The sequence below is a fragment of the Antedon bifida genome, chromosome 2 (genome assembly GCF_963402885.1).
Source record: "Antedon bifida chromosome 2, ecAntBifi1.1, whole genome shotgun sequence".
NCBI classification, from domain to species: domain Eukaryota; kingdom Metazoa; phylum Echinodermata; class Crinoidea; order Comatulida; family Antedonidae; genus Antedon; species Antedon bifida.
This window is the reverse complement of record NC_136227.1, coordinates 2852782-2870583: the sequence shown is the minus strand read 5'-3', so window position 1 is coordinate 2870583 and position 17802 is coordinate 2852782. Positions and strand designations below refer to the sequence as shown.

At 34.8% G+C, this 17802-nt stretch overlaps 2 protein-coding genes and 1 long non-coding RNA gene across 3 annotated transcripts in view; 2 read left to right on the top strand and 1 right to left on the bottom strand.

Annotated features, from left to right (window-relative positions):
• The first annotated feature begins 106 nt into the window (after positions 1–106).
• LOC144835867 (uncharacterized) lies at positions 107–16418 on the top strand. The gene is made up of 3 exons (XR_013611112.1): positions 107–500; positions 14093–14249; positions 16297–16418. It is a non-coding gene; the product is annotated as an uncharacterized LOC144835867 (long non-coding RNA).
• On the top strand, positions 6928–12537 carry LOC144835861 (uncharacterized). Its single transcript, XM_078690981.1, has 2 exons — positions 6928–7033; positions 12012–12537. The coding sequence occupies exons 1-2, from the start codon at positions 7010–7012 to the stop codon at positions 12459–12461; spliced, it is 474 nt and encodes a 157-aa protein (XP_078547107.1). The 5' UTR covers positions 6928–7009; the 3' UTR covers positions 12462–12537.
• Positions 12888–17802, bottom strand: part of LOC144835812 (putative RNA-binding protein 19) — an 8989-nt gene continuing 4074 nt past the window's right edge. The window contains exons 14-26 of the mRNA XM_078690908.1: positions 17597–17727; positions 17170–17288; positions 16960–17056; positions 16565–16675; positions 16262–16462; positions 15535–15694; positions 15286–15377; positions 15017–15083; positions 14711–14849; positions 14372–14485; positions 14076–14181; positions 13561–13684; positions 12888–13095 (exon numbers count right to left, since the gene is read on the bottom strand). Coding sequence (XP_078547034.1) covers positions 13040–13095; positions 13561–13684; positions 14076–14181; positions 14372–14485; positions 14711–14849; positions 15017–15083; positions 15286–15377; positions 15535–15694; positions 16262–16462; positions 16565–16675; positions 16960–17056; positions 17170–17288; positions 17597–17727 — 1517 coding nt within the window. The 3' untranslated portion in view covers positions 12888–13039. The remainder of the gene's footprint in view (positions 13096–13560; positions 13685–14075; positions 14182–14371; positions 14486–14710; positions 14850–15016; positions 15084–15285; positions 15378–15534; positions 15695–16261; positions 16463–16564; positions 16676–16959; positions 17057–17169; positions 17289–17596; positions 17728–17802) is intronic.

The following is a 17802-nucleotide window of genomic DNA, read 5'->3' as shown; positions in this document are numbered from 1 at the left end:
TTCTTTCAATATTTGATATTTGTAGGAGGTCACTTAAACCTGGAGAACAATAAGAATTAATTGTACGATATTTTAACCCTCTATGATCCCTGAAAAGATCCGGGGATACCCCGGCATTTACATTTTTTGTTGTTACAAAAACAATCATCATCGATTGTCACGTGTATTATGATAAACAATCAGCATTATTTATCAAAATATCCAATGCGCATGCTCAGATCCGTGAGATAATTTTAGTTCAAACAACAAAGGCTGACAGCGCAACAATGGGAGAGGAAATGAACGTGAGTAATAACAGGAATAGATCGGATCGTGCGCACTGGACCGATCACACGACGGATGGCTATTAAACCACTTGTCAGCGGCGGCAGTAGATGAAAATAAACAGTGCACACGTATGCACGTGGATAGATGAGCATAGAGTATACAAACTTAGAACGGGAACAATAGTCAAAATGGTGCAGATAAAATTACAAAGGAAAATTGAGGTTATCAGACAGGTACGTTCATTTGAAATTATTTTAATAATAGATGCACAAATATTTTTGTTCATTTGTTTTAATTAATTGGTGGAGTTCGTGATCGACCGATCAATTCCAGAAGCGGTGTTATTAATCATTCATAAGAACCGATTGAATTATTAATTAGCTATTTTACATAAATATTTTATTTAATAATTAATAATGCAATAATGAATTAGTATCACAGCGTAATTGCTGTAGATATACAACTTAAGTACGTACTAATTTGTCTTAATTAAGAATGTCAGTTATGGATAGGGGTAAATGTGGTGATAGTAGGGGTAGGCCTAAATGCGTGATCTGTGTTTATTAATAATTGACCATGAGATACGACGTAGCAATTGTGATTAGAATTCAATTTCCGATCATCTGAATAGATTACCGTTTGCTTTTAAATCATATAGTAGACAATATGTCTTTTAGAAAATGTTGTAGTCTTTTACAAATCGTTTAATAATCATTTTAAAGCTAAACAAGCAAGTCAAAAAGTAAACAACATACGGTATAAATATTACTTTGAAATCTGTTGAAGCACGAAGTATGACGCCTGCTGTGTGATATGATAGCCAGGGTCGTTGTTTATTTACGGCTTAATGATAATAATATTATCATGCACGAAAAATACATATACTTTCCGTCATGATGATTTACTGTATAGAGATCGGCTATATTGATACAGTAATAGGTACCCTTATACATTACATCAGACCCGCTCATAATATTGGTTTAATGAATATTCATTTTGGTGAAATCAAGAGCTGTGGCTGTCTAGCATAGCAAAAAATGACTTTTGAAATTGGGATGAATGGGGACGGGGGTCCATGGGCAACATTCTGTAACGTCAATAATATTTAGATTATTTAAATAAATAAAGCAATATATATCAAACAACAAACATGGCATTAGCGCATTGTGTTAGTGGTTATTTCATTGAGGAAATCAAAATGTAAATATTATTCAACCACGAACAGGATTTTTTTTTATGATGGTATACGTCCGTCGTGTATTAAATAATGCATGCATCATCGTAATGGGTCAACGTTTATACAGCATGTAATATAACCAGTACTTATTGCAGATTTTCCTCTCAAATAATACAGTTTCGACTTTTTTATGTTACGATTAATTTCTCTTTATTCATCTCATAACAAACAACAACACAAAACAAACAAGGAGTAAAAATATGTTTAAAGATGAAAGGGACCACCAGGAAACCTCAAAGGGCTTGTGATAAGAGGCCCACTAAACAATATTTACATTACTGTAATTAAGATACCGTACCGTCAAAAAGTATAAATAAATATAAACAAATAGACCATGACAGGATTAACATTGTTACCATGATTTTTGTCCGTAACCAGCTCAAGTAGGTCTATACGTATGACACGCACGTGTGCCGAAATGTTTATCTTTTTATCAATTAAGCCTTACTTAAGACAATACATTTGTACATTTGTGTCTAAATTATTAATAACGGCAAGTGTATTCCACCACGGAGACTGAGAGCATGATTTTCCATCGCGGTCTCCATTAGCGACAGCCCCAATCGAGGATATTCGGTTTCTTTTGTTGTGTGACACGTTAAAAGCAAAACTAGCAGGCAACCGTGTTGTAGTTTCATTGATTATTGCCACCAACAGTGTCGTTGACCAGTATCACATGTTGTACATCGACATATTAATTCTTTTGTTGATTTATTTTTATTCATATTTTTTGGAATAATTTTGATTGGTTTTAACGCCAGATGGTTGAGCCGTCTAATACTGTATGTATATATTCGTAACACTCCAAAGCAATGAGGGAAATTCGCCATAATCAAAACGTATAATGTAGACCTATATGAGTAAATTATAAGTCTAAAGAGCTCTACACACAATTATACGTATAACTATAATTTATTTTAAGGAAATCAAACTTAAAACCACACATACTTTAATTAAAGTGTGCGTTGAAAAGTTAATAATATATCGTAGGTCTGATATGTAATAAGACCGAACTTGAACAATTATTAAAATGATTGAGCCATTATAAAAAGCGTATTTGAATACCGTCGTCCACTAGTTTAATTCTATTTCTGTTTTCATATTTTAAATTGAAATCGCAGGCTTGCCAATTTTTTTCGCGAACAAAACCTTTAAAAATCTCTGTTTTGAATGATAAGATTGTATCGATTTGTGGCGGAAGTAATCATTCTGTATCTTGGCATTATCCGCCGACGACAGAATGCAAGTAGCGCTAAATAGATCGCTTATAATCATGAAACCATCCAGGAATTGAATTTACTTGTTTCATAATCATACAATTTTAATACTAATGACCTTTCGATCAAAATACTCAGGTCGTATCGGAATGATATTTGCTGTTCTTTCGTTTTAATAATAGGGGGCCTGGGATACACGTACGTGTAGTGGTGTAACGGCTCACTCGCTAAGCCCCTGAGCTTATATGGGGGCCCGGCCCCTGAGCAGTGCCCAGAGAAAAAAAAATGGCATTAAAATATGTCGAAAGGCTAAAAACGCCCGAGGCCTCCAGCGTTGGAGGGCCACTTAGGGTTCCTAAACCAAGGGCCTTAGGCAGGCCTCTGGATTACGCCACTGCGTACGTGCATCTTGTTTATAATCAATGAGAAATAAGTTAATTGATGAAAATTAAAAAAAATTTGCATTTCTCCTGTACCACTCATCCGATCTTTGTAAAGATATTATGTAACTTAAATTACCGGTAAAATCTGTTAATTTCCTAAATTAAGGGCCGTTTAGAAATCTTAATTAGAGAGATTTTGGGTCGACGTGACCGATCCTTCCTTCCAGGAGATCCTTAGAATTATAGGCCTAGATATATTATAATATAGTGGTGGTCAGTTAAGTTTAAAAATGGATCTTCTGTTGGAGACAGCATTAATAAGATATATTCATGAGAACAATGGAATATTGGAATATAAAATCACACAATCATGTATTTAACTGCACCCATGAGAGACGGACGATCCAGCTGTTTGACTGTCTTTTAAAAAATAATAAATTCAATATTGTCTTGTATACGGTAATCCTTTATGAATGAATTACACTCAACCAGAGATTGTACTATTATAATAATGTTCACATTATTTAATCCCGAATAATAATGTAGCAACAACATTGTCTTATCTGGTTTTATTAAAGGAAGAAATTAGATCGTCTTTACAGTAAAATCACTAGTTGTTTATATAGTTTTCAAACAAAGGCCAGTGGTGACTCCAGGATTTTCTAATAAGGGGCAAGGACTTTGGACTGAACTTAACCTTATTCTATATTTAAAATTGTAATTTTCAAAATTTAGGGAGAGGCCAGCTCAACGAAACATGGTATAAAACAATTGCGCTAAAAAAACGAACAGTGAGAATATTAAGATGTCTTGGTGTTTAAACGAATATTATGAGCTGTGTATCTTGATGTTTTGATAGTAATATTGTTTGCCATCCCATAGCCTTGACATTTAATTGTACTCTACTCATTATTTTATATCGGCCTTTCATTTTAAACAACAACAATTGGAAGTTTAAACGACTGTAAATAACCTCAAATAGGCCGCCAACTATTAACTTATATTGATTGTCTTATCGTCCTTCGGATGAAACATTTAATAGGCACGCCGGTTATTATAGAACTTGATTAGTACAAGAACCAATCAGTAGGCCTAAACTTACAATTAATCCTAAATACCCACCACCAGCCACCGACTCTTCCACAATTACCTTCCCCGACATCCCCACAATTACCCTCTCCGACACCCCCGCAATTACCCTCCCCGACACCCCAACAATTACCCTCCCCGACACCTCGCAATTACCCTCCCCGACACCCCAACAATTACCCTCTCCGACACCCCCACAATTACCCTCCCCGACACCCCAACAATTACCCTCTCCGACACCCCAACAATTACCCTCTCCGACACCCCCACAATTACCCTCTCCGACACCCCCACAATTACCCTCCCCGACACCCCAACAATTACCCTCTCCGACACCCCCAGTAGGCCTACAATTACCCTCCCCGACACAATCCAACCCACTCCAATCACACTCATATATTATTTTCTAGACCTCTCAATATGGACATTTTCTTCTTTATTTCGCCATATGCTCTCCGATATTATTATTACGTACAACATTCATAAATACTATGACCTTTACTTATAAACCGTGACGTACTGTGTCTGAATATGTTTATAGTTTTTTATGTTAATGTTATTTAATGTAGGCCTTTATCATCTTGCACTTTCAAGCAAGCGTTTTTGTGTCGTGTGCAGCCGTAACCTCCGTGTGCACTCACATTAAAGAGAGGCATGAACAATTTACGCGCGTGCGTATTTAAATGTTTCGGTGCAATGCTTATTTTGAGAGCAGCGCCCATTTAAAAATAATAATGTATTGCCATACAGTTGCGAGCATGAAGCCAACATCGAGCCAAAAATAGGGCCTATGGACAATTCACTGAACGTTTTCATTCAAAATATAATAAGTAATCTCATGGTCACCACATGGCAAGTAATGTAAACGAAATAAATAAACGTTGTGAAATGTTGAACAAGATATTAAGAGATTAGATTGCCATTTCGTTAATGGGCTGAGGCCTAATTAAGACGCGCCAGTAAACCGTGAGCGATCGTCGTATTCATTTGATTGCTCTGTGTGAGAGGCCTAAATATCACAGTAATTGTCAAATGAATTGCTCTGTGTGAGAGGCCTAAATATCACAGTAATATTGTCACTTGCTTTATTTTCATTTTTGCTGCTCATTATAATGACATTTCATTTTCGTCATTATCACGTGTGCCAATATAACTTGTGACGTAGCCACTGGTAATATCCGTTATGAGTATTACTATTTATGATAAAAAGTATTTATGGCACCTGGATGGATATTATTGTTATCATTACGGGTATATTTGTCATCGCTATCGTAACTCTAAAATCCTTATGATCATTGTCATAAAATGATGTAACCACCTTCACCAACCACAATCAGTACCGTATCACATCAATCGTCAAAACATTGTATATAGCCGCATCATCACTGTGTGCGCCGACCACATTACGATATTCTAATTGAGATTTGGTTAAACCCCATTCCAACAACCGTAACTTTATCCCCAACCTCCCCCTTCCATCATGGTCACCCACAAACATTTTTATTCCCAGCTTAGCAGATATCTCCTTTAAGTAATATTTGGCCTATCTGGAATTCAATCGTGTACACGTTGAAGCCTTATCACTAAGATCATCAGTCAGATATGGAATTCGTTACCATGGTAATATAACAAATTATGATATCATAATTGTAATTGTGTCAATATACACAAGATCGACCCTGTACCATGAGTCCACTATCGTATTATGAGAATGTGATTGTTAATTTAGGAAGGAAAGGATTTGACTTTAGATTACATTGTCCAAAAATGTTGGTATCGATCGAACCACAACATTGTTTTTCTCAATTTGTCTTAAGTTATGATTTTTGGAGGGAAAAAAAAGATTTAATGTCACACAATTCGGGTGATTGTGAAGTTCCGCTTTTCCTTGGCGCTGAGTATAATTATGTTTATCAGGGCGAAATGGTCATGGCTGTCTTCAACAAAGTATTTATTTTTAGAATTTATTTTCAAAGGTCAAGTTCACGTAGTACAGGTTCTGTAAATAGTAACAATAGTACAGTAAACCCTAATATAATAAGTTATGGTAAACCCCAATAGAATGGGGGCGCTATATCATGTACAGCCTATAGCAATCATGATTTACAGAGAGCCGTTACAAGTTCTGAGTTTCCTTTTAAATGTTGGTGCGCCCTCTATTTATGGAGTATAACTGAGTACTGTACTTTGTTTTAGGTCATCCTAATTAACGCCTGTATTTAATTCATGGATATTTTCATGAAACTATTCATAATTCGTTCACGGGCGAGGGCGTTAATTCTTTCACGTATTGTGTGAACTTTTATAAAATCTGTTAAAAGTAAAGCGCTCTTCTGTTAGTAATAGTAGGCCTAAAGTATTCCAATGATTTTAGTAGAATCTGTATTCGTTTATAGTACTTTATTTAATACGTATAGTAACGGACTAAAGAAAATCACCTGTACAATATTATGATTAATCTTGGCTACGGAGTTGTAAAGATTTAGAACCGAAAATGTTATAAATTCCCTCATCAATTACCGTACAGCAAGACAAAGTACGAGTATTGTTTATATCAAATTTAAAACCCTAATCTCAATTGTTAATGGCATTTAAATTGATCGATATGTTAGTATAGTTACACAGTGGTCTCATACCGTGGTAGGATTGGGTTATGTCGCGGCGGAGGGTGGAGTTACGATCAGGCGACAGCTTGTGTCTTTTATACGCTTGATGTATTTGACAGCAGTTTGTGTTTAATCTCTGCATTCTATAACAAGTGTCCAGTCAAGGCAGTTAGAAGTCAATTTGAGTGTAAAGAAAGAAGAGAATACACAATGATGAATGGAATTACGAACGGGGTAAGAAGAAACATTAATGAAGTTTAAATTGTTCAATTTCAACGCCATTTGATATCGCGGTATCCAAACTGTTCTGTGCTAGGAAAATGTCGAATTCATGCTACACGGTTTTAGTTCGACAGTCGGAATATCCAGAAATTAGAATTAGTTAATACAAAATTATACCGCTATTAGAAGCTGTTTTTCAATGTACTGTTGCTGTAAGTAGTATGATGATAAGTAGAATTATTATATTGCCCGGGCATTAGTAACCTAAACCAGGAAGGGACAATATCACGCCGAGTTAGGTTCTATTTCCAAATTAGGCGCCAAATTAGGTACTCATTACAAATTTCTACCATTTTTTGAATGCAGTTTTACGGTATATAATGCGAATGTATTGAAGCTATATAGTGTTAAACTACAACAACCTATGTATCGTTTCGACCCCCTGATTACATCTTTTTCGAAAAATTATAATTGAAAATTATAATACTATACTTGAAATTTGGCAATTTCAACTAATTACACCTGTAGGCCTATATACTGAATACATATTTCGGAGAATTTGAAAATGAGATGCCCAGTTGTGTTCTGTGGTGGATTGTGGATATTGTGGGAACCTGGTGTATGATTACTATCGTTTATTTATCACAACAGTTGTTTTAGCCATACCACCAATGCTACTAATTTGTCAAATAGTTACGAATTCAGTATAGTGAAGGTCCCCCCATCGATCGTGGATACGATTATGACGTAAGTCGATTGAGCTACAGCTTGGTCCATTGTTTCTATCGTATTCATTCAATCATTTTGGTTGAATTACGTGACTTGCTTCCCCGTAGTAAAAAAAACGAACTTACAAAACTTGATGGGCGTTCAAATTTTAATAACGGTATGTTTGTACGCGCGCGTAAACTTGTGTCGTATGTGGTGTAGGCTACGTCACTGGTTAGAGTTACTACAAATGCAACGTGGAAATTGATAATGTATAATTATACAGTATAATAATTTTGTATAGCTCTGAAAAGCAACGATACTAGGGTTTAGATAACTTAAAATCTAAACTTCACTTAACAAATTTTGTTTATTACTTTGGCCTTCGACAAGTAGGTTTACCCATGGTTTATCAAGTACTTGGCACTTGAGCTGGCCACTCGTAAAACCATCAAGCCACTTTTCGTGCTTAATTCGCACTCTTAAACACATTTTTTACTGCGAGAACTTTGGTTATACGAGTGTATATGCCAGGGGTCAAGTTATTCCATGTTTAAAAATGCAATAAATTGTCTTTAAAATAGTTTGAGATTTTGAGAATTCTCCAAATACCGCGCGTTCAAATATTGATATAGGCCTAATGGTACGCGCGCGTAAATACGGTCATTTTTTTAGTGCCGTTGACATAAAATGCTTATAGATTATAGACTTAAGATGATAACAATGGTGTTTCACAACGGCTGCTGTGTGACTCAACGAAGTTTACTTTCTTTGTATGAATGAAAAAAAAATTGTTTAGTTTGCTTTCACATGTAAATATTCTATACTCGCGTTAACGAGGAGAAACGTTTGCTTGTCCAATGATTTGTCTGATTTCAATGAAGAGGTTTTTCATACAGGCCTACACAAATGATTTAATAATTTGAGTTACTTACGTGCGCCTTTTTGCATCGAACTTTGGCGGTAACGCGTTTATTCGTTAGGCGTGTTAAACTAAACGAAACACGTAGATTCTGTTGTTGGAGTTTTCTGAAATCTTTAAAATTTACAATTTAGCGAAATATTTGATGCTCCACATGCCGCATACCAAAGATTAAACAGTACTTAAAGTTAGCATAAGACATTATTTATCCTAACGCGTGTATTATTATATGGGCCTAAAACTGGTACTATAACCGTGAGATATTACTGCATGTAGGCCTATGTATGAATAAAAGCGGCCTAGTGTTCAATCAATTTCCTTCACATCTTTCTCCTTTCTCTTGAAGGCTATTATGTAACATTTCGAACTACTATATTATATAGCACGTACCGATACATTGACACATTTAGATCCCAATTTACATATTTCTTAATTAATAATTTAAATATCATCCAAATTTAACCACACAATTAATCAACTCACGCGGAACCAAGATTGCTACAGAATTATGCTTCCGTAATTTGTAAGTGTTTCCATAGAGCCATAATACAAATTGAAAAATTCCCATAAAACAGCTTACAATTGTGTATTATCAAACTATAATTCATAAAGAAGTTACTGATGCGTGATAATTATGTACAACTACAGTATATTAATGAACAAGGAAGCGCCTATATTTTATAGTCTGATCCGTGAAGCCGTACAACGGCTATTACACACTAAGCTAAACCAGGAAAAAAATTAACTAGCTTTCTCAGATTTTATCCTGTGGTTAAATAACATTTAACGTCCAGGTAAGGGGACATTTTTTACAATCATTTACTAGGCTGTGGTCGGCCAATAAACTTACTTTTTATTGCGTGATGTGTTGTCTTCAATTTATGTTATCGTAAAACTGTAAGCTCAGGTATACAAGAACATAGTATCTGTTCACAAACAAAATGGTATTAATCGAAATTAATTTGTCGGGTTTACAATTATATCCAACGTTTGAAATCGTATTTATTCTAATGAAATAAAATTCAGTAGGTTTATAGTACATGAATGTTGTTGTTAATGATGTCCCCATTGATAGTTAGTCTTATAGTTGGTGACTACTGAAGAAGTATTTTGAAGAATTGGTGAAAATCAATATTTATTGTTCGTGTTTCCTTTTTGGGGGGCCGATTATTTTCTACTTTGTTTAGAGCAAGAATTATATATTATACTGCATCTCAATATGTTCTACTTTAGTTCCAACAGGTTAGCTTAGTTGTTAGTTGTTGGTTTAAGTATTTTCTTTTTAAAAAACCCCAAAATGTTCTCTTCTCACCGAGGAGTTATTTTCTCACAAACTCCGCGCAATTCTGGCGTCGCCAGGACAGTTTAATATTTTTTTTCTAGATTATTTTGCAAATGCTTAATCTAGGTGAGGTAAAGGAATGCAGCTTTATCAATTTTTAAGTAGGCCTACAGTACACCAGATTCGGGTTATCAGCACCAATCCATTACATTGACGTTTTGTAGTCTTTATAAAGTATTTGGCTTTATCTCTAGTGACTTTTACCATCACCATCACAGCTTATATTCTTTTCGTGTCGTTCAACTTCGTCATAAGATGAAACATTCATATTTTATAACAGGCCTGTGTGTTTTTCTGCAAATGTTTTAAACTAAATCCATAGAGTCCATAGAAATTTCAGTAGGCCTATTTTAAGAATGTATTAACCGGTCAATAAACTCGGCGTCCATTTGCTCTCGGCGTCCATTGGTCTCTGCACGTCACTAGTTTAAACATTCCCCTTATTACATCAATGGTCACACGGGACATCCCCTAAACGTCACTCTACTTTGGACGCCACTACTGTATGAATTCCGTTCACAAAAGAAATATGACTAGGCCTATTATTAGTTTAGTAAGTAAACGAGACAATGTTTATTCTGCGCCCAAGTCTCGCATTCGCCTATAGGGACCAAACAATCCATACAGCCCACAATATGTCAACGATGTTTACTTTTTATTCAAGTCAGACTCAATCCAACCAGAACTCCCTTCTCAATTATTTGTTCTTAAGAAATCTAAAAATAATATCGATCAAAATGCGGAAAAATTCCACCTAACATACCGATTACAATCGTGATGTACAAATAAATGCAATTAGTTTCGTTTTTAATGGATTCCTCTATAATATAATGTTCTGGTCTAATAGAAAATATATGTTTTCTGATTTATATTTTGTTTCACTGCGTCTCGCTATATATGCACATTCTGTACTTTGGGAAAACCTTCACGAATCCGTATTGCAACACGCTTTGTCTAAATATAGCTTACACACTATACAGTATGTACATTGGGAAAACGAACGGATACATTGGTATAGGCCTACGTCTCCACGTATTGGTATTGCCACACGCTTTGCCTAAATGTTACAAAGTTTACAAACAATTTCTATTTGTAATGCGTTACACAAATGTTAATTAATGTACGGGGATACTGTATAAAACGGCAGACAGGTTCACTAGATTTGCAATGTGAAATTCCACCTTTTCTTGTGTTGGCATCATCTGTGCTTCTGAGTCAACACTTAATCATGGATTCACATTGTTAAATAGGCATAAATAATTAGTGTGAACCATGTAGTATAAATATCTATAGATTACTGACGAATTTGTACATACATTAGGGTGTGGACCACCAAAGCGATGAATCTTTTTAGCTGAATCATACAATCAATATTATATATTAATACCGCACAACTATGATCATCGACTGATAGACAAACATCCGAGAAGTAGGAAAGGTTAAAAATGATCAATTTGACAAACATCAGAAGAAAATTATTCATAAAGGATGAAATGATCAATAAATGTAATATTATGTAGATACACGACATTTAGCAAATAGAGGATTCAGGAATTAATTAGGCGGTCCCTGAACATGAATTTTAAAGGCTCAGGGGTAACTGTAAAAAATGAAGTGATGAATTAAATCTACATCTATTTTACGATACGATATTATTTATTGTCATTTTTATCAACGAGGTACAAATGAAATTTGGTTGGTTGGTTTACATTTTGATTTACATACAATTATTATACAATGAATACAAAAAGAAAGCGTGTAACCAATGAATCTAAAGAGATCTCACGAACTTGCTATTAAAATACGTGAATTTTGTGCATGTCAACATTTATGGGAAATCGTGAATCTGGCACTGACAACATTTCAGACGGCAGATCTTTTTAAAAAAGTGAAACCGACTAATTTTAAATTAGAATGAATATTAATTAGTGATGTTTTATTTGACGCTCGGATATTTATAGAATTTATTATGTTAATTGATTTTACAATTAATTTAAATGTATTCGTTATTTTCACAGGAGGTCTGCGAGTACGATCTTGAACCGGAAGATTTCGAAGAGGAACTAGAAAACGGGATGATACCAACACAATACAGCGAGACCACAACCATCATACCACGGCCGGCGTACGAAGTTTATTCACACGGCTGCCGGTTAAATATCATCGACGAACAACGCTTTAAAGAGGAGGTCCAGGTTCGGCCAGGAATTCGTCAAAAATATTTCAACACCACATCTTACATTTATCCTGAAAGTTCTCGAAGGCGGTACAAAAGTTCGATACAATTTATACCAGGACTAAAAACGAAGCATTACACTTCGACCGTTTACACTTTCCCAAAATGGGCTCAAAGGACTTACTCAAGCGCAGTGAAGCACCGTGATGCCGAGACGTTAAAATGGTATAAATGTTCCGTACAAATGGAAGCGAAAGATTTTGTTTCAATCAAGCTCATACAAGTTTCATAATTTAGTTTTGTGTACAGTTATATATTCATAATAGCTTTTATTATTATTATTATTATCCAGATATCAGTGTTTTACGAAGCGATTGAAAATTTAATGATGCAAGCAGTTCAGCAATATGCCTGACAAGATTTAAACCATCGCTTATTGAATATCACCATAGAAACGTATTAGTTTTAATAGCATATCTCGTAAAAATATTACAATAACATGAAATTCAATAATGGAGCTATGATGTTACAGAAGATTGTTTCTCATCTCTAGCGAATCATCCAAATATACTAATAATAATGTTATACTGCGTTGTTTGTGAACAGGTTGTTGTCTATTATGAGACAGACAATTGCTACATGATGACCTAGTTACCTCTAATTTATATACTGTATTAAAACGAACTCTTTTTGTATAACTTAAGTTAATCTTCTGGGATTTAGTATTGTACAAAAGTGAACCTTTATTTAAAATGAATGATTATATTATGGCACTATGGTTGCAAACATCGGTGCATGGTTGTACTATGGTAGCCACCATCAGTGCTTGGTTCATCTCTTCTCTTGCATCTGTTGTTCCAGTTAGCATCATCAACCATCGAGTTCATCTAACAGTGTCTTTCGCGATAACTTCTTCTTTGGCCCGCCTGAAGGAAAGATAGATCACATCAATACAATCTATATGAATAGTGTTGTACTACTGTAACACACACGTATCACACATACAGTATCTTGTATCACATACTGTATCGCATACTGTATCATACAGTATCGCATACAGTACACATTGATATTAATAGCTAATTAATCTTGAGAAAAGGATTTTATTAAATTTAATATTTTACCTCAATCATGTAATTACTTTCAATGCGCAATTAAAACAATGTTTCTTTATAATATAGTCTTATGAATGTACAATTTGTCTTGTATTTAATAATTAAATATGCATTTTTGTATAATTACCAAATTTGGGTAATTTTAATTGTATTATGCATTTTGGTTTATAAAGTAATAAAAGCTTAAATGTCAAAACAAGTTTTATTTATAATATCATTTTTCTAAGCTGTGTTTATACTAAATAAGTTCTCGAATTATTTTGTCAAAAAACTAACCTTCTAAAAATCTGTCGGCAGTCTTCTTTCGTAATGTCTCAACCGTGTCGTCTGCCTCCGCCCATTCAAGAACCAATCGACGTCCGTATAAATGACTACTGTGACACAGGGCCTCAAATGCTCTCTGTAGTGAGAGGGGCCAAAATAAAAATGAATTAATGTTTAATTTTGGTTAGTCGAAGAATGCAACGGACTTGGTTCTTTCTTGTAAAGCGAACGTAACGCAAAGACGTAAATGAAATGTAAGCGTGTTTGACCAATGACAAGCGGCAGTTTGAATAATCCATCGCTTGTGATTGGTCAACTCACTTAAGTTACGTCCTTGTGTTGTGTCTCTAGTGGGAACCAAGCATTAGCAAGTAAACCCAACAGATTTTGACTCATGTACTATTACTCGTGGCGGCAGAGATTGGTATCATTTAGGGAGCACAACACCATTTTAGCAAACTACACCATTATACCCCTCCCCCCCCCCCCACTTCCACCGTTTAAAATTATCATGCCATATTTTTTACCTTTGCATCATTTTTAGTAAGAAAGTCTACAAATCCAAATCCCCGATGGCCGCCAGTTCCTGACATCTTCTTTGGAATTCTGATGGCCTTGATTTCACCAAAGGTTCTAGAAAGAAGAGAAGACAATGAATGGGAATGAGGGCAGCAATACTGCACCCAGCATTAGAAATGAAGGTTAGTAGTTGAGTGACCAAAATAAAAATTAATTGATAAAAGCATTTGAGGATGTTTGGCATCAGAATTACATCAAAATGACTGAAGTTTAGAAACTGCAACATCATAGTTTCCTTGGTTACCTAAATAGTTCTTTAATTTCATTTCTCGATGCCTCAAACGGGATGTTGCGTATTAAAATCTTTGTAGATTTCTGTTGTTTATTCTTAATAGTTTTCCTTGAGGATGTCTGTTTTCTGTAAAACACAAATTGACATAATGTAAATCAGGGTATTGACATGGCTTTAGGTACATACACTATCACAACTTATGCCTCTATAAATAGATCGATGATGTCAGTTATAAACATACACTCTATCACACTTAGATTTCTATAAATAGGTCAATGATGTCAGTTATATAAATACACTCTATCACACTTAGATTTCTATAAATAGATCGACGATGTCAATTAAACTCACTGTAAAGTAGTACGATTTGATAGCTTTAATTCCACCATGTGGTCATCTATCGATGTATGCTGGAGCTCCTTGAGAGCTGTCATAGCATCTTTATGTCTCTTGTATTGAACAAAGCCATATCCCATTGATAAGAAACTTCCTGTAGATAAATTTAAATCAAGAAATAATTGGCTGCAGTCGCATGCTCAAGTTAGTGTTTACTGACCAACTGACCGACATAGTGAGCTGTAGAGTCACGTTGCATGCGACTAAAAATGTCATATAAAACTACTAATTTTAAAAGTAATGGTAAAATAAAGTAATTACCTGGATTTCTCATGTCTTTCTTTTTGGAGACTGTTGCAACACTTACTGCACCACATTCAGAAAATACCTTTTAAAATATAAAAAAAAACATTAAATAAATTAAGTAAAAATATTGTATTTGGAAACAGAAACATCCATGGTCTTTGCTGAGACAATTTCGGGTCTTTGTAAACCTAAAATATGAAATATTGTAAGGAAATTAAATTGGAAACATTTTAAAAATAATGTGAATTGTTTTTCATTTTTGACCTTTGGGTCAAACCCTTTACCTTTAAAAGAGTGTCGTCTGTCGTTTCAAAATTCAGATTCTTAACAAAAACAGTTGTGTCGGCTTCTGGCTCCTCTTCTGATTCTTCCGACTCTAAAAAAATAAGATGGTTAAAAAGAATGAGTGTGGTGTTAATCATGAATTAATCCAACTATAGTACAGTAGAACCACTATTAGGGGACACCTATGTGACCCAACAAAGTGACCCCTTAATAGGGTTGTCTCAAAGTAGTATTGTAAAAAATATTACCTTCATCTTCTACTTTTTCTTCTACAGCTTTCTTTTCTTTTTCACCCTCTACTTCCTCCTCCTGCTCATCATTATCTTGTTCACCCTTGTCTTTTGTTGATGTCTGGGAGGTGAACACTCCTACTGGTGCCCATTCAAGGTACAGAGGAACATGCTGAAACTATTAAGTTATCAACATGTTATCTCATCTCCGATTCTATTTTTACCATGTTACTTTCTTAGCGAAGATACCCATTCCCAGGCGCGGATTTAGGCTTGTCTTGTCTTTTTAAAATAATGACTATTTTTATTTTTCTGCAACTCGACGGATCGTTGTTATCATTTATGAAATTTTTACCCTCCCCACCCCCACCTAATATATAATGCTGGAACCTCCCCCGATTCCAGGCCAGTTTACAATTGTAGTTTAAAACCAGTCATACAATTTCAGTCATTTTGATACCCCATGTGTTCAATATTAAAAATGTGTATAACAGATAAACATACATACAAACTCTTATATTACTTTACAAGTAACCCATAATTGCAGGTATTATTAAGTCTAAAGCTCTCTACACTATCAAACATTATATGACAAAAAAATGTTATGTGCCCATATATGGACTTGATGATGTCATACCACTACCATATTTAAGCATATCACTACCATATTTGGGTACATCACACTTTTTTGTCACATAAAGTTTAATAGTGTAGACAGCTTTAATGAAATAATTCTTTTGTTAACCTTTGTGTATGCCAAACTATAGAATGCTTTTCTAGCTTCCTGTGTGTGAAGGAACTCCACGATGGCAGAGACACCTGCCGGAGGCAGCACCAATCTGCCAAGCTCTCCAAACTTCTCAAAGACGTCTTTGATCTCTTCAGAACTAGTACCAGCTGGGAGATTCTTTACAAGAATAATAGATTTACTCCGTGCTGCAGCCGGCTACAAATAACAGAAAATTAATCAATGGTATGTAGAGACTAAAGATCACACAGATACATCATTTATAAGTCGAGGTAAATTTTCAATTAAAAAACACATTACCTGGCTAAATGAATCCAGCGCTACCCCATTATCCAGTAGAAACTGCCTCGTCTCTGCCACAATTTGTGTTTCACCTAGTGCCATCCGGACAGCTAAACTTTTTTTCGATTCCTGTACAAAAAACAAGGTTATACAAGTATAGTAGAGGCAAGATACTGTATGGATCTTGCTTCTATATAGATCCCCATATTCTTATATCTTTAGTAGTCTTTATTTTCCACTCTTAAAATGAATTTTAAAAAAAACCAGTTAACTTAATAAAAGAATACAATGTATATGAGTGGATGGAGGTCACAGTAAGTTCATTGAACTTTAAGTTGTGACCCCAGTTTCAGTGTAATAATAACATTCTACGGAGTAGACTAAAATATATGTAATATTTATATTTAACTTACAGGATCGAGTACATCACTTTTTGTTGTTTTGTATTTAGCTGCCATTGCATCAGCCACTGCATTTGAACCAATGAATAGACTATTCCAATTATGTGAACTAAACCAAAATACAGAAATACAATCATATCAGTAAAAATATTCAAATATAATCCATTCTACAATGTGTTTATATTTAGCTCGTAGATTAAAGCCAACATATAGTAAACGCACCTTCCACTGGACGCCTTCTGTTGCACAGCTTTCTTCTTCTTATACGATGATCCCTCTTTAGAGAAACTATCGTCCTCCGTTTTCTTCTCTTGCCCCGGTAAAATGTGTAATAATCTTCCCTAAAATAATAATTTATATTTTGCAGTTGTAGTAAGTAGTAGTAAGCTGGCCACTTTACATTCTTATAAATTGTAAGCTGTTTTTGACAAAAAAAAGTGTGATGTGGCCAAATATGGTAGTGATATGCTTAAATATGGTAGTGATATCACATCATCATGTCCATATATGGGCACATCACATTTTGTTGTCACATAAAGTTTGATAGTGTAGACAGAGCTTTACACCTTCAGCTTGAGCCTTTATAATCAGGACCATAGTATTAAGACAAGTTACCCCAGTTCTGCAGTTAATTAAATGTTGTTATTACCATAAATATTGAACCATCTAGTTCAGTGTAAGCCGTGACTGCATGCTCTGGCATCATGAACGTGATGAAGGCAAAACCTTTGACCTTCTTGGTTAAGGTGTCAATCGGTAAGTTGACTTCTGTTAAGGGACCTATAAGAATTGAATCAATCAATCTTGAATGCACTACACATTAATTTTTTGTTCATCTGTACAATGATTTCTTAA